Source organism: Lates calcarifer, linkage group LG10 (assembly GCF_001640805.2).
Source record: "Lates calcarifer isolate ASB-BC8 linkage group LG10, TLL_Latcal_v3, whole genome shotgun sequence".
In the NCBI taxonomy this organism is placed as follows: Eukaryota; Metazoa; Chordata; class Actinopteri; family Centropomidae; genus Lates; species Lates calcarifer.
The window spans coordinates 13,858,911-13,879,232 of record NC_066842.1 but is presented as its reverse complement, the minus strand read 5'-3'; the positions used below and the strand labels follow the sequence as shown (position 1 = coordinate 13,879,232).

Below are 20,322 nucleotides of genomic sequence, written 5' to 3'. Positions count from 1 at the left end.
TTCTGGGCTACTGAAGAAAAATGGCGGCGCAACATGGTTCATGGATACGTCGTAAAAGTATTTTAATGTCATGGGCGGACTCCGTGGAAGAGGACCCGCTCCCATAAACTGAATGCCCGCTCCCCGTGCAGATAGAAATGGCTCAGTCCAAGCCAACGAAAACAGCGATTAATACTTGCAGGTAATTATTCTTACATACCTATATTATGTTCCGTTTCTGGCAATATATGCTTATAAATGTTACGTTGTGAGATAAACGTCAGCCAAAGTTCAGTCACCCAGAGGCCTCAAACCCTTCTAAGTGAATTTTGTTTGTTGCTTAAGAATATTAACGAATCTTAGCTATCCAACTAAGCTAACTGTTTTAGCCTTATGTTCATCTATGTACTTTTAGCAAGTAGGCTAGCTTAATGTAATCCAAATAAAACTCGATGGTTGTTAACCTTAAGTAAGTCTAACCAACTCTGCCATCTACAATAAAACTTCAAGGCCTTGCAATTTTTTTTATTCAAGGAGCAGAAAAATGTTAAGCATGACCACTCAGCCTGTGTACAAGTAAATTAGAACGGAAAGATGATGCTTTATTGCTCATTTCACATGTGGGATTGAAAAATACTGTCTTAACATTAACATTAACCTAGAAATAAAGTATCACATTGGACATGGATAACTGAAAACTAAAAATGAAGATAGAGGAAAAAAACCCTCTTGGGTTCTTGCTGTGATTCTGGCCTGTTCTGCTGTTTTGTATGTGATGCAGCAGAGAAAGCTGTCCATTAATTATGATGCCAAAACACTTATCTCAGCATTTTTCTTGTCCTAGGCTGTGCTCCAACACCACAATCAGTGTACTTTTGTAGTTTTAATAAGTATTATTTCTATTGGAAAATGCTCCACTGAGATAAAATAAAATTTCAAATGTATAACTTACATTCAAAATGAATTATAGCAACCCAGTTATTTGATTAGCAAAATACAACAGTGAATATAATGAAATAACTAACATAACAGCAGTCATATGAGGCTCTTATTTCAATATCCTTTTGATTGCCTTCCTCTGCAGGTCTATATCAGGTGTGGTGTTACTGTTTTTGAGCAGCTCAGAACAGATGAAGAAAAACATACAAACATTTTTTTAAAAAAAATCTCATCTGATTTAATAGCACTGTGCCCAGTGACACATCTTTGTCTAAAACTCTTTATAGCAGTTTAGTTAGAAGCAGTGGGGAATTACTGAAGGAGGGCTTTAAGTGCGTAATAGTGACTCGGATAGTGTCAAGGTTAAAACAGGGTATTATTGGGTAGATTTACTCAGTTAAGTAGCTTAAAGGTTTTTAAGGGGAATTAGAGCAGAGGTAGAAACATAAATTGGAAGTGGCTGAGGTAAATACTGCAGACGTCTCATAGCAGACTGGGGTCAGTTTCATTTCTTGTTGGACATTAGTGCGTTGACTTCATCCTCTGGTTTGAGGCTGTGCCACTGGGCTATGGGCCGCCGGGGGTTAGCCAGCATGTCTGACCAATGACGTTGCTCGGTCCCAGTGCTGTTACCACCCAGCAACACCTTCCCGATGGCGTCATTCTTCCCAATCTTATCATAGTCCAACACAGTGACTGCTATCTGCACCTTCTGTAAATGAAAATAACATAATACAAAAAATTAATTTCTGATGTGTTGTATATGTGCTGTATTTGTGTGTATACTTGAGTTCATGGAAATATGTGTACCTCTATCTGTTCACATGGCACTTCAAAGCTGAAAGACTCATTGTAGTAAGGGTTCAAAGTGTTCTTCTTTATCGTTGTTTTCTTCTTCTTGAGTCTTTTCCCATTCTGCATTAAGTGGATCTTCACGTAAGGGTCTGATAGTGAGAACAGGGAGGTTTTATGTCAGAGCAGCAGACCAACAGCCTGGCACAGATGCAGTAACTCCATCAGCGAAACACAACATCTATTGTAGTAGCTCCTGATAGTTTCCATTAAATAGAAACTGCCTGAAAGTGGACACACCACTAAAAAAGTAATTATAAGGCCTTAATGCTTAACCAGAGCTAGCAAATCTGGGCTATTTAGGATCACCTAGTCATATTATAATAATAAACGTACTGAGACATATTTATATTTCTTGTTGATAAAAGAGAATCCTTTACTTTAATGCAGCAATATACAGAAAAATCTCCAGCACTTTAGTAAAAGAAACTTGACATGAACCTTGAAATTAGATACAGTGTGAATCCAGAGGTCTTTCCTGCTCGACTCACCCGATAATCCACCCACATCCATTTTCTTCAGGTTTTTGGCTTCCAGAATCACCACTGTCAGCTTCCCCGCAGTGGGCACATACCTCAAGGACAAACATATGTCTCCGAGCCGCTCGCTCTGACACAGAGAAAAAAGAGGTAAGTATATTGTTGTACAGCTTACATACTGCTTCATGATTAAATTTTAAAGAAATGGTGAAGGTGAAATATCAGAATCACAGAAAGCTACAGTATTCCTCAGAGGCAGAGATGCTTCAAAAACAGAACGACTGTTCTTGGCTTTGAAAAGAAAGTGTAGTTATCAAAATGAGAATGTATCTGATTTTACTCAAATCAAAGAAACAGTGAGCATCAGTAACCTTGTTTCCTAACACACAAAACACAAAGAAACATCATGGAATAAAAAGAAACAACTTAAAAAAAAAAGGTGATGCTTCCCTCTGAATAACAAGGCAAGATTTGTTTTTCCTTATTGATTCGTGCATCCCTTTTTTCAAGTTCACCTCCTCTCCTTCTCTCACAGCGTGCTCCTACCTCCTCCTTCTCTGCCTTCTGCAAGTCCCTCCACTCCTGCAGGGACTGGCTGAAGTCCACACTGCTCATCGGTATCTTCACCGCTCCTATGGCATCGTGTTTTGAGAAACGGTCAAAGTCGTACACAGTCATCACCAGTGTCTTCCCGCCCAGTTCAGTGTACGGTACCTACAGTGCAAAACACACATCAAAGACAGTAACTTTAAAAAACATGTCATGATAATAGTGAACACAGTCAGGATAAATATGGAGTTTTACCTTAAATGTGAAAGTCTCATTGAAGTTGGGTTCGAGTGTCTTCCTATGAACTTTGGTTTCAAACTTTTTCTTTTTGTCCGGGAGCAGATAAAGTTTAACGTAAGGGTCAGAGCTACCTCCTACATCCATGGCAGGAAGCTCTGCAGCCTGCAAGATGCCCACCACCAGCTATAATTTGATAGCACAGGAAGAGTAATAGAAAGAAGTGAGATTGTGGCTAATTGACAGTGGGAAGAGACATATTAGAATCTGACATTTAAGAGTTGGCAGATGGTGGGCAAAAATGTCAAAAGTGGATAGCAGCATCTTACCGTATTATCTGTGAAGTTGTAGTCTAGTGTGAAATGTAGTCTGCCCAGCTTTTCTTCCTCCTTGGGCTCATTATCAGACAGCTCTGTTTCTTTGTTACCTTCATCTTTCAGCGGCTGGACACACACACAGACACACACACAAAAAATATAGCTTTGCAAGTAATCAATGAAAACCTTCTGTCTCACAGCTTGTGGAGCAGCTATTTGTGCTGTGTTCCTACAGTATATTGTATAGCATTACACAGGCTGAGCCAATTAAACAAAGATAATGTAGCCATCTAAGGTTTATTTATTGTTTAAAGGGGATGGGGAAATTTGACACCATCAGTGTGTTTAAATGCGACTTATATCCTTGAAGACACTCTAAAACAATAATGTCAGACCTCAACCTGCTCCACAACACGAGCAACATGTGCAAAACATCCATTAGTCTTAACTCACACTGACAGTTTTACTAGTCTGGGGTGACCTGAATGTCAGGACAGTGATACATTGGAAGGACAATACGTCTGCAGGGAGAGACTGTGTGTGTGAGTGTGTGTGTATGTGTAGCCTACCTCATTGTAACCTCCATCCATTTCAGTGTCAAAGCCTCCCATGCTCTTCTCTTTTCCCTTTTTCTTGTCCTTGTCTTTGTCCTTGTCCTTCTTTTTCAAACACTTCTTCCATACACATACAGCACATGAAAGCACCACGCACAAACTCACGAGACAAAGGGCAGCAACAGCCCACGATGGCACTGCAAATCCACAGTAAAAAAACATAGATTGTAGATTAATAATATACATGCACGTAGACAGCCACCTCAGGAAGTTACCCCTTAAATACATTTAAATTAAATTTGTCAGAAAATTCAATGCAATCTAATCCAGTACTCCTGTACTAAATGCTATTATCAGAGAGGCACTGATTCATATCTGTGGTAATTGTTAGGCCATGTTTTGTAGTGGTGTTATACTGTATTACGGTGTACTCTGAGTTGTTATCATTTCTCCATCTTGTTCTAAAACATCATTGAAGCAATATACTGCATGAGTCTGATATCAAGTGACACATTCAAATCCATTTTTTATGACTTGCAGTTTTGATTTTCTGATATGCACATAGCATTAGAAACATTATGCACATAGACATCTGGCATGTCAGAACTAATGAAAAGTAACAAGAATAACAGAACTTCTGCCAAGAAGATAACTGCTCTATATGCATTTTTAAACATCATCTGTCCCATATGAGCAAATACTTGTCTGGCCTTCTCATATACAGTGTGACCCTTCAATGTTTAGTCACACATTCCTGAAACTCCAAAGTTTTTAGTTGCTAAGGATCATTTGACATGCATTATTTCAGCTGTCTGAGATCAGTCATCCAGCGACTGAGAAAACACAGATAATACTCACTCAATATAAACTTCAAATCTCTCTTGATATTGTATAAGTTGTTGTGTTGCTATGTCATGTTCTTTTGACATATGCTAAAGCAGTTTTATTCCCCCAAATTGCCATGAAGTATAATAATTTACTCTCTCTCATGCTGTACCAAGAACCTCCAGGACTATGTCTAAACTGTCCTTTGGCTCTGGTGCTTGGACATGTTTCCCAAATACATGTCAAGATAATCAATGTTAATCCATGGGGATGAACATTTGGTTATGTGTCTAACTCACTGTGGATGCTGCGCAGTTCACTCATGAACTTGTTGGGACTGTGGCCTCCAGATGGTTTTTGGCTTGGGATTGTTGTTGCATTTGGCAAGTGGGTCGGGGTAGCTGGAGAGCCCAGTGTGGCCTGGGCAGCTCGACGGGTCCCGGTCATTATTTGACCAGAATTGAACTGGCAGAGAAACAGTGAGACAGGAAGAGGTGGCTCAGCCCTAAAAAAAAAATCACAAAATGTGCAGTATATAGAACATTGTACTTCAGCAAAACAGAAACAGTCACACCTGTAAATGCCCTCCAAATCTAAACAATAATTAAACAAGCTGGTAATCGTATTGGCATAAGAAAACATAAAAGCAAAATATTTGTTAACACTTAGTTTCACTTTCACAAAACCACATCAGAATCAGAAATATTGTACAAAATCCATAGTAATATGATCAGTATCAGCTGTAACATGTGAGATATGCTGTTTCTTTGTGGCATCACTAGCCATCCCTCTGGATGGGGAATCATTTAAACAATCCACAGAAACACACATGCACACCAGAGCATAGTTTTCATAAATGCTATTGATGGATATATTTGAAGCAATAATGTGCTTATAGACACAGTATGACCATCAGTGTCAGATGACTTCTCCTGTTTCTGCTGGTCTGGCACTAACACTTGAACACAGGATATGCAAACCGCTGTCTCTGCCAAACCTGCTGACATGGAGGGGAAAGGAAGGGGAGAAGTGGCGTTGAAGTGTCACGCGTGGATCTCTGCTGTTCCACGCTGAGCTGCCAGAGATGATTATCATGTGCCAAGGTCACGCTTGGTGCAGGTTTACAAACTATTTGACTATTATGTTTTTTTTTTTTTTTAAAGTCCCAAAGCCAAGATTTGACTCTAAAGTGAAATAACATTTCGACATGTTATTTTCTATTCTGTAGACATCACAGGTATTGAATATCTGGTGCTGAATTAGCAGATGTGATCTCACACCCAAGCCACTGACATAAAATGTCATGTCTGCTTTTCAGGATACTTTTCCTTTTTTTTTTGGTACATCCAGAGGGATGGCTAGTGATGCCACAAAGAAACAGCATATCTCACATGTTACAGCTGATACTGATCATATTACTATGGATTTTGTACAATATTTCTGATTCTGATGTGGTTTTGTGAAAGTGAAACTAAGTGTTAACAAATATTTTGCTTTTATGTTTTCTTATGCCAATACGATTACCAGCTTGTTTAATTATTTGAATATGGTTTATATATATTAGTAAATGTACAAATTAGCATCTTTCCGTCATTTTTGCTGCAGAGGTGATAAGAAATGACTTGAAAGCTGCACCATATGATCTCACAACTTCATCTGTTAATGCAGCTAAAATTCTTTTTACACCTGATCTAACAAGTTTTCTGATTTATTACAGTAAACAAAATGTACCATCCTTGGAGGATGAGAGCTGCATCTCAGAGTTCAAAAGAAAAACAGTCTTGTTTTTGTCTTGACATCGAAGGACTGCATTATCCTTCAGTGAAGGCAAAAGAAAATCATTGAAACTTGAGTTGTAAATGAACAAATTACACACGGTGATTGTGTTCTTGTACCAGGGTCTGTATCCAGTAAACAACAGAATGACCTGCACAGACCTGATTACTGTTATTTGCAATCTTTTGAGCATCCGTGGGTACACACACAGCCAGCATTCAATTAGCACATTCGAGAGAGGAAGTAAATCCAGGTTGTTTTGATGAATGAAACAAAGAAGAAAAATTGGGATCAGAGACATACCTGTATTCAGTCGTCGCAGTGTTAAGATTCACAGGTATTCCTTTTCTTTACAGAGGAAAGAGGAGGAGGAGGAGAAAAATGACAGAACCAGGGAGGTAGAGGAAAACAGTGAGGTATGGTTCAGTGTCAGCGTGTTTCCCTTTTGTTTTTGTGTCTCATCAGTTCTTAGACATCAACAAGAGCGGTGCAGGTGTTTGAAAGCTGGATCAGAGAGAGAGAGAGAGAGAGAGAGAGAGAGAAGGAGAGAAAGAGAGGGTAGGACAGGATACAGTTGGGGTTGGGATAGGTGGAATTGCAGCTCGGTCATCTTGTGTTGCTTCCTTGTGTGTGTGTGTGTGTGTTGTGTGTTCGGGTGAATGTGTACGTTTCTGCCCATTCAGGTCTCACGGGACTGCCGTTCCTTATTTCTGACGCCCCACCTTTTGTGACCTCTGTCCCGTCCATACGGGTCACCCTCACTGGGCAACTGATGCATATTCATTAGTGTAGTGACATGGCTTTTTAAAGGCTCGTTAGCATACTGAGAGTTCAGCAATAGAGGGCATTTACATTCCGAGTGGACAGCTCTGTTCGTGTGTGTGTGTGTGTGTGTGTGTGTGTGTGTGTGTGTGTTGGTGTTGGTGTGCATGCATCTGTACATCTGGCAGGAGCTGCAGAACTGTCTCATATTGTCTATGTATAGATGATGTTGCCTGATTTAGAAACTTAGGATGTGGTTTCTGCAGCAACACAGAGATCAAGTTCCGGGCCCCGCCCCATTCACCTTGAGGTACCAGAGATGCACAGAGATACTGTACAGAAGGAGGGAAAGAGAGGGGGTGGGAGGATGGGCAGAGAGAGAGAGGGAGCTCGACATAACCTCTGCCTGTGACATAAAGAAATATTATATCTATATATATATATTTACTTACAGCTATTTATTTATTTTGCCACAGGCATACATTTTTAGATCAGTGGTGATGATAACTCCTTAAAGTGTGCTATTCTGTTATTTTTTAGACACTGTGAAGGCCAGTTGACTGAAGCCCATGTTGAAATACAATAACCCTGAAATGAAGCAGTTAAATTGAATACAGTATGCTGCAAATTCTCCATGGTAGTCTAGTTGTCTCCACCTAGCAGCTCTAATGTTAGTCCTGTAAATGCATAGGTATTATGAGAAGATGTGTGACACCCACAGACAAACTGTTTGACTGGCACATACAGTCACTTGACATTCAGTAAGCACATGTTCATATCATAATTATAAAAAGTAGACATTATGTAATACTATAATACACACGAATTTTGAAAGGAGACATATCTAAACAAAGGAGAAGCACTGTACAGTTGCTTGCACATATAGTCCAAAGAATGTGGTCGATTCCAGGGATGGGAAAACAACTCATACCTCCACACGCCAGGTGGCGATAAACCAAATTACATCTCCACAACGAACCGTAGAGGAAGCCTCGTCTCTAGGATACAGAGGGAAGCGCTCCCGTTGGACTGATGGTGAGTTTTCTCAGATTTTTAACTTTCAGAGCAAAAATTGAATGAAAAACTGAATGTCTTTGTTTTTCTGACACTGCGCATAAGTCATCTCTAGAGGTTGTAATAAATTACGTCGCCACTTAAACCGCCGGCGAGTTCGGTATTTTGGTTTAGCTAGCTACCTAGCTAGCAGATGCTAGCTAGTGTTAGTTACCAGAGGCGAGTTCGCTAAGTACGCACTGTAACGTTGTGTTTTGTGTTAAATGCACTGAAATTTGCGTGTAAGTGTGCGAACGGGATTTCTAGAAAGGGAACAGTATACGGAGCTAATCATAATTGATCTGGACCTGATGGTGTTATGCTACAGTGCAGTACTGTCATAGATTCTGCAGGTGTCAGTGTCTTTTTGGTTTGCATGTGTATGTGGTACAGATAGTAGCAATCAGGTGATTACAATCAATCCACTGCTTAACAAAGGTCCACGCGGAGTTGTAGTAAAATGTAAAGTTTACGTGTGTCGTAGCGATACAATATCATTGTGTGTCTGCACATTCGGCCAACACTGAATAATATATTACTGCTTGATAAAATTATATATGATTGTTTAGATAGTGTGAAGTAAATGTATATTATGCAGTGAACAGATATTACTGTAGAAAGTATTTACATTTGCTTATTACTGTAGTTGCGTGTATCTAAAACTGAGGACATGGTTCTCAAAATGAAAGCAAAGGATACCCTCACTAGCATCGAATGGTAATAAATTACAGTTCTAGTTTTGTGATTACGCCAACTTTTTAGTATTGTGAGCCAATAACATTTGAATGCCTGTTATGTTGATTTTGGTTCCCTTTTACATGATGAGCAAAAATGTTAAGTTTTGAAACTATGCAACCGTGAATCCAAAGAGTGAGTCATTAGGATGACTTGTATTTTAAAAATGAAAAATCCTGGGTTTGGTGCTTGTTTAAAAACAAGTAGTTGACAGTTTGAATTATCTGGGGACAAATTCTAATTATTATGATGTGTTTTCATCTTTGTTCTGGGTTTCATTGTTTGGGTAGACTTGATGCCAAAGGAAAACCTCTGTTGAGGAAATCAGCCTGGCATTTAAGAGCAGGACAGTTTTGGCTAGGCCACCTTTTTTTTTTTTTTTTTTTTTTTTTTGGACTGGTTTAAGTTGACCTGGGATGAGTGATTATTAATGGGTTGTAACCGTCAATTGTCTGTCTTAGGAAATGTTTAGGACAAGTGTTCTCTGGGAAATGGGTCAGTTAGATCTTATTTGGTGGGGTTGTTATTTTCTGTGTCTTTGCCAAAAGGCGTTGTCTCGTATAAAAGAGATATTATGTAACTGTATTCTCCATGTGCACATAAAAAGAGGATTAAGAGCATATTCACCTAGTTCACCTCTAGTTTCTTTACTAAGTTATGGAGAGGATTTCTCCCTTTCAGCTCTTTTCAATCTGAGCCTGTGTGCCTTCCAGGGTAATGCAGCCGATGGAGCATCTTCACCTCAAGCATGTCTTGCAGACAGTATGTGTACTGGAGGCAGTTGTCCTCCGCAGTTTTGGCCCAGAGGGAGGACAGGTGCTGTTCACTCGAGACACAGGACAGGCCATGTTGAGCCGCAGCGGAACGCGCATTCTCACAGCACTGCAACTTGAGCATCCACTGGCTAGGTAACACACAGGCATTTACTCTTTTTCTACCATGATGTTAGTCAAGTGTCATTTCTGTTTGTATCATATTAGCGTGTTCTTCATTTTAGGATGGTGGTGGAGTGTGTCGGGAAGCATAACAATGTAACAGGCGATGGATCCAAGACCTTTATCCTACTGCTGGCGTCATTACTAAGGATGATTCATACCATGGCCTGCAAGGAGCCTAATGTGTATCACACTTATAACTCCAGGGAAGCAGCAGAGGCTGCCACTGCCAGACGCTTGGCTGATGAACTGCTGGCATTTGCACTGGAGGAACTGGATGATCTTATCGCTGTAAGAGTGGTCCCTTATGGACTCTGTGTTTCGTGGGAGGACATCACTGCAAAATCACAATCACCAGCTTACACAAACTGTCATTATGCTCAAAAGCTGCTAGCATCATTCTTTCATACTCGCCTTGGTCACACCCACTGTGACTTCATAAGCAACCTCACCTGTGAACTGCTCAGGCACTGGAAGTTTAAAAATGACCTACCTTCCTCTGTGCTTCAGTTTGTAAATGACAACTTCCCTGCACTGCATACGCCTGTATTAGGCTTCCCTATCAGCTGTTCACGTTTGGTTGAGGGGCAGGTCATTCACAGGGACTTTGCTACGCCCTGCCTTCAGACTGACCACCAGCCAGTTAAAGCTGTAGTTTTCACCGGGTACCTGCAGCAAAAATTGCTCGGTGCAGGAGATGTGCTTAAGGTGGGACGTGGAGGCCAGGAGATGGAGGCGAATTCAAAGAAGGAGAAAAGTATTGTGGAGTTCAGTGCCTGGTCAGAGCGGTCGCTAGAGTGTGTCATTGAAAACCTACGGCGTTTGGGCGTCTCTGTGCTTCTGTCTGCAGTGAAACAGACTGCTGCTGTCCTGTCTTTAGCTGCTCAGGCAGAGATGTGTGTTGTGGAGTGTATCAGCGAAGATGAGCTGTCTCTTTTCGCCCATCTGAGTGGGACCACACCTGTCTTAGACTGCTGGATGATTGAACCAGTGAATGTTGCCACTCTGACATTTTGCCGCCCAATACTACTGGGAGTCCATAGGTGTGATAACTTGTCGCTCTTTCTCACTTATATATATCACAAGGCGTTGAGTATCTGTTTTCTTCATTTGATTTTATTCATGGAAATCAAAGTTGAACTCTTTTTCTCTTCCACAGATATGTCCATGTGGCCTTTCATGATTTAGAGGAAAGGTTCAAACCCTGCAGTCTGGTCATCTGTGGCCCAGGGGAAGGGCAAACTGACCAGCATGCATGTGCGTTTCAAGATGCCATCCGTATGCTACTTACAACTTGCAGGCCCATGGGTATGACTGCATCTACAGCATCAAAAAGGACCTCACAGTCAAACAAAAGCACATCTTTACACACAGAGGATCACTCTAATAAAACTGCCAACTCCTCCTCCAGTGCATCAACCTTCCAGCAGGGTGCGTTGGAGCCAGGCTGTGTTATACCTGCTGGTGGGACATTTGAGTTTCTCTTAAATCATGCTCTCTTACAACATGGCTACAGTCGCTCAGTTTCTGATGGCACAAAAATGGGGACCTCTTCTGTTTCCCAGCTCTTGGCAAATGCTCTACTGAGTGTGCCTCGACAGATCTACTCCCACAGTCCTCGACATTTCCTGCAGATTCAAACCAGGATCCTCGGTTTTAGTCCAAATCATTCCCACACTCTCAGCCTCCCATATAAACAAGAACACAAAATATGCCTCATACATGGTTGTGGTACTAGTGAATGTCCTCTAGAGGATGGTAAATCAAGCATGCATTGTTGTAGAAAGGCTGACGTGTCGTCAAAAGTTTTTATGTTGGACTCGGGCCTTGAATCTGTCTCCTGTAAATACCAGTTGCTCCTGGCCGTGCTGCAGTGTGTCACAAGTCTACTCCGGGTGGACACGGTGCTGTACACTCACACCGCCTTGCACACACAGTCACGCAGACTTGCAAACATTTCCTTGAAGGGCACAGAGGATGAGGCTGAGGACTGAGATTGCATTGTATCCCTTGCTAAAAGCCATAAGCATATTTTCTCTCTGTACTTACTCAGGTATCATTCAAAAGTTGGAAATTTGTACTTTTTTGCAGACTGCTAGAGCTACTTTTGTATGGTTGCAGCATTTTTTTGTTTGTCTCATTGCAGAATATTTTTAGTCTATTTATTTGTAAAGCAAGTCTTTTGCACGCCTACAGAGATTGTAAATTACATTTCATGGCAGTCCTGTTGTGTGGTGCGGTTTATAGGCCAATAAAATTTTAACGTGTCTCTACCATTCTGTCTAGTCACAGAATGTGCAGTTGTCTTTAAATACTTTGTGTTGACTTTCTGTTGAAGTGAGTGAGTAACTGTTTATCTTGGCTTCTTCCCTTTTGACTTCTCATTATGGTTCCTTTTTTGTTTTCAAACATCTCTCTTCCTTATCTCAGTTTTCCTGCCCTCTTCCTTTGTCCAGTAAACAATCTTATATAAAAAGCAAACACACTGACCAACATGGACACATCGCCTCAGAAATGCATGCCTCCTTTTTATAATCAGTGTTATCTCTATAATAGGGGTGGGGCATCTGAACACCAACATAAGGCTGTCAGCAACTGAATCAAAGTGTACTTCCTTGTGCTGTAATCAAAGGAACAATAAGTCTATTCTCACCTTAATTTGGCGAACTAGTGAGTCATTAGACATAAAATAGACCCACTAAAATACATAAATATGTACTGTTTGCTGCAATCACTGTGTGAAACTAGTTTTTAAATTTTCCGTAAATTAATTGTGACTCAGAAACAAAGACTGGGAAATGCTTCTGCTTTGACGTGCATGTCTCCGTGAGTCTTCATGAGTCATACTTGATGGTTGCAAATATGAAAAGGGGGAAACCTTGGGGAGTATCCGGAATGTTTTTTTCCACAGCCCACAACCTGAGTGTTGTTTACCCTTTTATCAAGGCACCCACACCCTGCTAACCCTTGTGTGCCCCTGATATCTTACATCTTATCTCTTATCTAGCTTAATGTAACATGCCAGGAGTCAATTTAATAGTGAAGATTTTGCTACATAGTCAATAAACTTTAGTCAGCGACTTGCTGAGAACAGGCTGAAATAAAAAATTAGAGCTAATCTCTGTGTACTTGAGTGATTGAGTGCCATAGCAAAACACCCTCAGTCGACTTAGTATATTTTGGTTTATTTGGCTGTCATTAATTTTTGTCTCTGTGAAATATAGTGTATATGGTATAAATCAATCCAATCTCTGTCAAATGAAAAGCACATTATAAAATATATAATCAAACCACACATACCTACGTCTAAGATTAGAAATGTTTTACAAATTAAAAAAAAAAGCATTTACAAAAAGTGACAAAAAATGAAAGGCTTTTAAACATGGGGAAAGAAAGGAAAGGAATAAATGAAATGCTATTACAATGAAGAAACCGAGATGCTACTCTTATACCGAGCTGGTAAAAACCACATCACTGCAGTTCACAGCTCGGCATTCAGTTGGCTACTAGTCACCATGGTTTGACTTCAGTGTTGTAAGAAAGAGGAACTGTAGATTTTCATTGGCTGCTGCTGTATTGTGCTGAAGTGGTGGTGGTTGCATTTTTTTTTGTGGCCCTGGACCACGATTCTTCTTGCCAGTAGGTGACCCCGAGTGGTATCAATAGAAATGTGATCAGTATACAATAATATGATCTTTTGTTTAGATAATTAGCAGTTCACAAACACTAATTTCAATCAAATGACCACAAATTACACATTTCTGTACTACATTGCCATTGAAGCACAGTTGACACCCATTCTATGTTTGGGCCTAATAACCACATCGCATCTATCTAGTCCAGAAAGGTGGGCCTAAGTGTCAACAATACAGTTAGAACTGACGAATGATGTAATAATCAGAAATATCTGCACCCAGCCTAGCTTAGGTTATCCCCCTTGAACAAGCAGTGTTTCTATTGGCAGTGGAGAGTCTGTGACTCTAGGAATGACATCATGCAACATTAACAAGGACTTCGGGGCGTGATGGTGGGTGTCACACCACCTCCCGGGACTTCCTGATGGCACAGCACAGGAGCATGCTAAAGATCATCCCGAACACCTATAAGGGAGAGGAAGACATATATCACTCGTGTTTGGAATAGCTTATGTCTGCCACTGTGTTAATCCTCCAGGGCAGCAGACATTGAAATGTGATGGATTGCAGTTAAATGCATCACACACTTACCATAACAACCCCGATGGTGATGCCCACTCCTCCTATGATGTGTAGTTTGGAGTCGAACACCTCATCAATAGCGTCAAGACAACTCTGCAACAGACAAGCATGATTCCTTTCAGCTTTCTCTCTAAACCTATGCTGAACATGACTTGTGGTATGGCGCGGATAACAGACAGGCTGAGAGCACGCAGACTCCAGTAAACCATTGTTGCCATAGTAACACTGCAAAGAGGCTGGGGAAATTAGTCTGCAAAGGGAAGACTGATAAACTCATGACACATGTCAGACCATCATTATGTATTTGACACACAGTAATTGGCCTGGCTCTCACAGTGCTTAAGGATGTCTGACATCTTTTAGATCAATGGCTCATCTCTCATCTTGAAACATAATGTTTCTTTCTCTGTCTCTTGACTGAAGTACTTGGCCGTGTATGGCATCCAGACTCTACACATATTCAGGGTAGTCGTACCTTAGTAATGAGCACCTCAAGTGGCTCTCCCCGGGGACAGGTGTCTTTGGCAGCATCTATTACAGTACCGGTTGGACCGCAGCAGTTCAACTACAAACACACACAAATCACCTTTAGAGTGCAAGATGACATGCAGAGGGGAAAACACATCTCTCACTACAAGTATTCCTGTTAAAGGAGTACTTCAACATATTTGCAAAATCTTGTGGACAGCGTAAGGTTGCCAGGCAACCAGCGGAAATGCTATACAGACGTACTGGATGCATTTGTTAGCTACTGTTCATCAAGAAGTAGTTACAGTACATAACTCCTCTTAAAACAACATTTTTTTACATTACTGTTTTCACACATATTAAATGAGACAATTACACTAAATTAAATTAAATTAACATGCCCTTTTTGAGGAGCTAGTAGGCGTGTTTTTGATCTTTGGAAGTTAGCCACCTACTTAAAGCCAGGCTAAGTACCTCCCACTCTTCACACAGACATGATGAGTGGTATCTATTTAAAAATAAGCCCAAAATTATTCACTTTAGGTTAACTTTCTGAATGCATACTCTCTAGTCATCATGAACATTATGGATATCTTTGCTGTGAACAGTGTTCCCATGGGAAAACATTGCATTCACTTGAAAATACCTTCTGTAAAATTAAATTCTTTAGATAAGATTGGAGCCAGGTCCGACTAGAATCAGTCTGATCAGAATGGAGCAGAAATGGCTCACCCCGGTTTGAATCACCCGCAGTGTCTCTCTGAGGCGCTCATCTCCTGTTGTCTGGAAGTTGTTGTAGGTCTGGATGTAAAACGTTGTGATGTCATTCACCACCTGCAGCACAACAGCAAGGAAGAATTATTTAATATACATCCCCAAAGCAGACAAATATAACATTTCTTCATACTGCCTTTTAAATCCTTAGTTTTTAGTTTGTATTTTTTTTCTACCTTGTGCTTCTTTTTTATTGTATTGCTTCTTATATACTCCTTTATCTGTGTTAAGTGCTTGAAAAGTCTAATACAAACAAAATTATCAATGGAACATACTTCTAAAGTTGTGCATTACCTTGCTTTGGTTGGAAAATCCCCAGATTCCAGCTGCAACCTCAATGGCAAATATGATAAGCAGGAAGAAGAAGAACTATGCAGAAGAATGACAAAATTAAACTCAGCTGATTGTGTGCCTCCATGCATGCTTGTGCGCATGCCTTTTGCATGTGTGTGTGAACACGTAAGGTCATTTGAGTGTAGCTGAACCTAATTTACATAGGCTCCACCTCCTGAGAGATTTAGTACAAGAAGATTAGGGCCAGACAGGGCTGTGGAGAGGGTAGGAGGGAGGGAATGAACAAGTACAGAGACTCTTCATTGGCCTTGACTTTCAGTAAACAATGATGAAGCTCATATTTGTTAGTGTGCCCAAGGTGAGAGGCTGAGTGAGAACACTACAAAAAGACTTAGACAGAGGAGAGGAAACTGTTGCTTTTCAAGAGTTTAAATTTTGCTGGTTGATGCAAGTAAATAGAAGTTAATAGAACAAGAAAGGGGAGTGCCATGACGAATTTAAAAAGTGGTACGAACCAGTCCAAGCATACAGGGGGACTCCTGGATTGCCCCACAACATCCCAGAAAACCCACCACCATCATCAGTGCTCCAGCTCCTATCAGGATATATACACCTGCACACACACAAACACACACATAATATATTTATCAAAGGTACATGCAAGAATACTTAGTGTTTTGTAAAGCTCACATTTACCTTGCTTAAGTGATAACGGACAATGTTCCTGCTGAGAACATCTTACCTGTGTAAAACACATATGGAGAGTCTGATCCTTCAAACAGGCCTTTGGTCTTTGGGTCTAATCTTAGCCAAAGGCCTATTGCAAAAACAGCAGTGCCTGCAAGCTGGAAAAACACACATATATTCACACTTAGTTATTACAGTAGTCAATGTATGCTGCACACTGTTTGCTCATTAAACGTTCAGACAGGATGAATACTGTGGCGTTTCCATAGAAATGTTCCATATTTCCCTCTTGTCAGATCTAAATTGACAGGCCCCCAACTGGAATCCTTCACCAAGTCTCATCGTTACAGTTTCTCTGTTCAGTTTTCATACCAGGAAGAAGTTTCTGTAATCCTCATGTGTATTCAAATTTTCAACGACAACTTGTGTCAATAGTCTCCTCTGTGTTAAATTGCTCTTCGGGTTTCATGAGGCTATGATATTGTCTTATCACCAAACATTTTCTCTCCACACTTCCTCAGCAGTTCCCATTGCTCTGCTGCGTAGAGCAAACGTTGGTATTTATCTGCACACATCTCTCTTCATTACCTACATAGCATCACTTTTCTAATAAACCCCCTGAAAATTACACTCAGCTTTCCAACTCATGATAAGAAAAAGACTGGAGGGACATTTCACAGATGGCAGAAAGAGGACTGCAGCAGATAACAGACATCCCTAACTCTAAACCAGTCTTACCACAACACTGCAGTGGTTTAACATGAACTGATGACGAGCATGGTATGATGTAATTTGTGAATGTGTACATGCGAGTGAACATGCAACTAGAAAACCAGTCTCACCATCAGAGAAGAGGTAAATGAGAGAAATAAACAAGGTTCTTTTGCCTTTTGTTAATGTTCACATATTCCCTTATTCATCAACACGTTTTGAATATTAACACAAAGTTGCATGCAACACAATTGTATGTATGTATTTATGAATGCATATTATTATATTCTGCAACACTGATTTATTCTCAGGCCTCTTTTCACATAGCATGTAAACAAAATAGCATAACATTGTGTCCGTGCACAGTGCCATATTGTGTAATGTGTGTAAATTCCAAGCCTTATCAACACAGAAGGGTCAGTGAATCTTTAACTAACAAAGCCTTAGAGAAAGATGGCTCTTTTATTCAAAGGGTGTGTGTGTGTGTGTGTGTGTGTTTCTCCTGCTCTTTCAACCATTTCTCACTGTGTATACCTTCTGTTGTATAACTTGTTCCATTGTTTAAGCAAAAATGGCTGATAGCGCAAACCAGAAACATACAAATCTGTAACAGTGATGCAGGCAGCTTCTCCACCTCTCTCTCTCCCTCCTCCTCTCTCTCTCTCACACACACACAGTCACACATGCAACAAGAAGTAAAGTACACCTACCCAAAAGAGAACATTGAAGATGAACATGAGATATTTCACACACTTGATTCCCCCAGCAACAGCCATGCTGATTCAGCCTACACACTTTACTGCTATGGGTGTTTAATAACTAACCTCTCCTCAGGTGAAAGCAAAGCATAATGGTGTCAGTATAAAGAAACAACAACGGTTTCAATTCCACGCCTTCATAAAATCACCTGATTACACAATTGGGGAGTGGCAAGAGTGGAAGCGTTACATGAGAAACTGACCTTTGTTGTGTATAAGAGAGAAATTCCTGCCAATGTTACTTCCTGTGTTTAGTCCCATGTGCATACACATACAGTTAAGTGTTGTGTGTTACAAGTAACTGTGCATGTGTGCAGATCATGGGGGCATATAGGCCTCTGTGATCTGGGAGGCAGCAGCACAGAGAGTTCTGTTCAGGCACGTTGACGTAAAACAATTTCTAAAACACTTGCTCGGCAGCATATTTTCTGCTCTGGCGTCTGAGCAGTGTGTGACTTAGAGTTTAAAGGCTGCACTCAAATATGAGCACTTCCCATTTCTATGCTCCCAGAAACCATTATTATTATTAATATTATTATTGAAAGCAAGGTTTGTGTGCAAAGTTGGACATGGGTGCTCTTGTTTTCCTTCAAATTTAGCTGTGATCAGATACTGTGTGTGTGTCATGTGATTTGTGGCTGCATGAACAGGATATGACCGGAATGTGTCACATCTTCTGTTCCTCAATCTACCCAGAAAGGGAAAAATCTAATCGTAGAGGATGTGAGGTTCTAGCAGCATTTTCTGGATTACAGATTACCAATTGTTGATTGATAGGAATTTATACTTCATAGTCACCTTACTCCTTTCTTTAAGTGTTCATCACTGAAACCATGCATTTAAACAATTAGAAACTCAGTTCAATTTTGCACATTTTAATCTTATAAATAGATGTAAATAAATTGTTTTATGGGTCATTCTCACGAGCATAAACTGTGGGAAACCCCTGTCTGTCCTGTAATGATTGGTTATCCTTGGCTCTATGTATAGCTGCACAAATTAGAAATGTTCATAAAAGGGCAAAACATCCATTTGAAACCACACACACACACACACACAGAGAGACACAACGGACACAGCAAGACACACCCTGCAGGCTTAGTAGGACACAAATAGCCTATATGGGATATCCAGGATTCTCACACATACACATGCATATACACATAGACTGGCTCCCTGACATGCGCAACACTTTGCGTCACGTGACGGAGCAGAAGTCTTAATTATTATTATATCAATCTCATTCTCCGCCACAATAAAGCGCCTCACTCCCTCGTCCCCCTTTACTGCAATTATTAAAATGCCGTGCGCGCAAACACCAGAGTGTAGTCCGCGCGGTGGAACTGGGTCACTTGGCCACTGGGGATTATTCTTCCAGCCCCGCTCAGTCTCCACAAGCATCGGGGACACTTTGTGTTTAGTGCTGGCCGGAGCCAAAAAATCATTGGATGGTGAGGGAGGGAGGCACCTCGGAATAAACTGCGATAAGTAGGTAACCCAGGGCAGTCTGCTGCGAGTGCTCGGCGCTCGGCACGACTCTGCATCTGGGACATCGCATATTTTCATTCACTATATAGTAACTTGCTCTCTCGCTTTCTTTCACACACACACACACACACACACACGAATGCGCATGCACGCGAAGATCACTCGCGTTCACACGCGCGCGCGCGTAAAAAACACAGACAGGATGTGGATTTTTCAGTGTGAACAGTAACATTTTCTCTGTCTCAAACTCACCCAGAACACTAGGTTGAAGGCAAACATCAGGTATTTGATGCACATCTCTCCTCCCGACAGCGCAGCCATGGTGGTACTTGAAGCTGCTGATCGCACTTGTGTCGGTATCACCAGTTCAAACCGACGGTAGAAATGAAGAGAAGACCTTCTAAATAACAGTCAGTATGCAGAATGAGGTTATTTGCCGACGCGCCGCCGGCACTGATACGCGCGTCGTTCTGTGCGCGCCTGTAGTGGTCCGCCCCCTCAGATAACGGACTGCAAAGGCAATGCCTCCTGTAGCTCTTTTTCTCTCTCTCTTTTTCTTTCTTTCGTTCTTTCTCATTGCTCGAGACGTCACTTTGTATTTTTCTTTTTCTTTCTAGTTTTAAGAAAGCTAAAAATGTTTTAATTTTTAAATTCCAGTTCTATTTTTATACTTTTCCTGCCGGAGGGGTTTGTGGGACTTTTCAGTGATGTAACGATGATGATATTCTTTCTGGCAAATTTGGGCATTTTCAGCACAGTAATCGCATCTTTATATTTGCATTTGTGATTTTTTTTTTAAGTTTTATTGCACGTATATTTATCTGTAGATAACCTCTGCTGTCACATGAGACACCTATACTGCCTTATCTACTCCTCTTTTTTTCAAATTGTAAGCCTGTAACTGCCACAGCCGTGGTATCCCACAGCCTGCAC

At 40.8% G+C, this 20,322-nt stretch overlaps 3 protein-coding genes and 1 long non-coding RNA gene across 6 annotated transcripts; 2 read left to right on the top strand and 2 right to left on the bottom strand.

The window, feature by feature from the left end:
- The first annotated feature begins 5 nt into the window (after positions 1-5).
- On the top strand, positions 6-2,867 carry LOC108875194 (uncharacterized). The gene is made up of 3 exons (XR_001959829.2): positions 6-181; positions 2,293-2,399; positions 2,785-2,867. It is a non-coding gene; the product is annotated as an uncharacterized LOC108875194 (long non-coding RNA).
- On the bottom strand, positions 495-5,232 carry syt1b (synaptotagmin Ib). Its single transcript, XM_018663909.2, has 8 exons — positions 5,031-5,232; positions 3,922-4,103; positions 3,365-3,478; positions 3,054-3,221; positions 2,796-2,963; positions 2,262-2,379; positions 1,729-1,862; positions 495-1,630 (listed from the first exon to the last, which is right to left on the bottom strand). Exons 1-8 carry the CDS (start codon positions 5,176-5,178, stop codon positions 1,424-1,426), a joined length of 1,239 nt encoding a protein of 412 aa, XP_018519425.1. The 5' UTR covers positions 5,179-5,232; the 3' UTR covers positions 495-1,423.
- Positions 5,233-8,238: 3,006 nt separating this feature from the next.
- On the top strand, positions 8,239-13,870 carry bbs10 (Bardet-Biedl syndrome 10). Of its 2 annotated transcripts, none has more exons than XM_018663894.2 (4): positions 8,239-8,304; positions 9,771-9,965; positions 10,055-11,035; positions 11,152-13,870. In XM_018663894.2, exons 2-4 carry the CDS (start codon positions 9,775-9,777, stop codon positions 11,984-11,986), a joined length of 2,007 nt encoding a protein of 668 aa, XP_018519410.1. In that variant the 5' UTR covers positions 8,239-8,304; positions 9,771-9,774; the 3' UTR covers positions 11,987-13,870. The 2 variants fall into 2 exon arrangements, with proteins under 2 accessions (XP_018519410.1, XP_018519411.1); XM_018663895.2 differs by having other exon boundaries at positions 10,055-10,283; positions 11,152-11,309.
- On the bottom strand, positions 13,162-19,865 carry cd9a (CD9 molecule a). 2 transcript variants are annotated; one of them, XM_018663923.2, is made up of 8 exons: positions 19,642-19,865; positions 16,488-16,590; positions 16,261-16,358; positions 15,746-15,820; positions 15,410-15,511; positions 14,685-14,774; positions 14,219-14,302; positions 13,162-14,092 (listed from the first exon to the last, which is right to left on the bottom strand). In XM_018663923.2, exons 1-8 carry the CDS (start codon positions 19,708-19,710, stop codon positions 14,027-14,029), a joined length of 687 nt encoding a protein of 228 aa, XP_018519439.1. In that variant the 5' UTR covers positions 19,711-19,865; the 3' UTR covers positions 13,162-14,026. The 2 variants fall into 2 exon arrangements, with proteins under 2 accessions (XP_018519439.1, XP_018519440.1); XM_018663924.2 differs by lacking the exon at positions 19,642-19,865 and adding an exon at positions 17,854-18,021.
- Positions 19,866-20,322: the final 457 nt, after the last annotated feature.

What these genes read in the sequence shown, in the direction of transcription:
- bbs10 (XM_018663894.2), top strand. Translation starts at nt 9,775, where the DNA reads ATGCAGCCGATGGAGCATCTTCACCTCAAGCATGTCTTGCAGACAGTA. An exon ending in CTTGAGCATCCACTGGCTAG is followed by an intron (nt 9,966 to 10,054) that starts GTAACACACAGG and finishes TCTTCATTTTAG; the next exon opens with GATGGTGGTGGAGTGTGTCG. An exon ending in ATACTACTGGGAGTCCATAG is followed by an intron (nt 11,036 to 11,151) that starts GTGTGATAACTT and finishes TCTCTTCCACAG; the next exon opens with ATATGTCCATGTGGCCTTTC.
- syt1b (XM_018663909.2), bottom strand. Translation starts at nt 5,178, where the DNA reads ATGACCGGGACCCGTCGAGCTGCCCAGGCCACACTGGGCTCTCCAGCT. An exon ending in TGAACTGCGCAGCATCCACA is followed by an intron (nt 4,104 to 5,030) that starts GTGAGTTAGACA and finishes GTGGATTTGCAG; the next exon opens with TGCCATCGTGGGCTGTTGCT. An exon ending in ATGAGACTTTCACATTTAAG is followed by an intron (nt 2,964 to 3,053) that starts GTAAAACTCCAT and finishes TTTGCACTGTAG; the next exon opens with GTACCGTACACTGAACTGGG.
- cd9a (XM_018663923.2), bottom strand. Translation starts at nt 19,710, where the DNA reads ATGGCTGCGCTGTCGGGAGGAGAGATGTGCATCAAATACCTGATGTTT. An exon ending in TGCGGGTGATTCAAACCGGG is followed by an intron (nt 14,775 to 15,409) that starts GTGAGCCATTTC and finishes GTGTGTTTGTAG; the next exon opens with TTGAACTGCTGCGGTCCAAC. An exon ending in TCACCATCGGGGTTGTTATG is followed by an intron (nt 14,093 to 14,218) that starts GTAAGTGTGTGA and finishes TCTCCCTTATAG; the next exon opens with GTGTTCGGGATGATCTTTAG.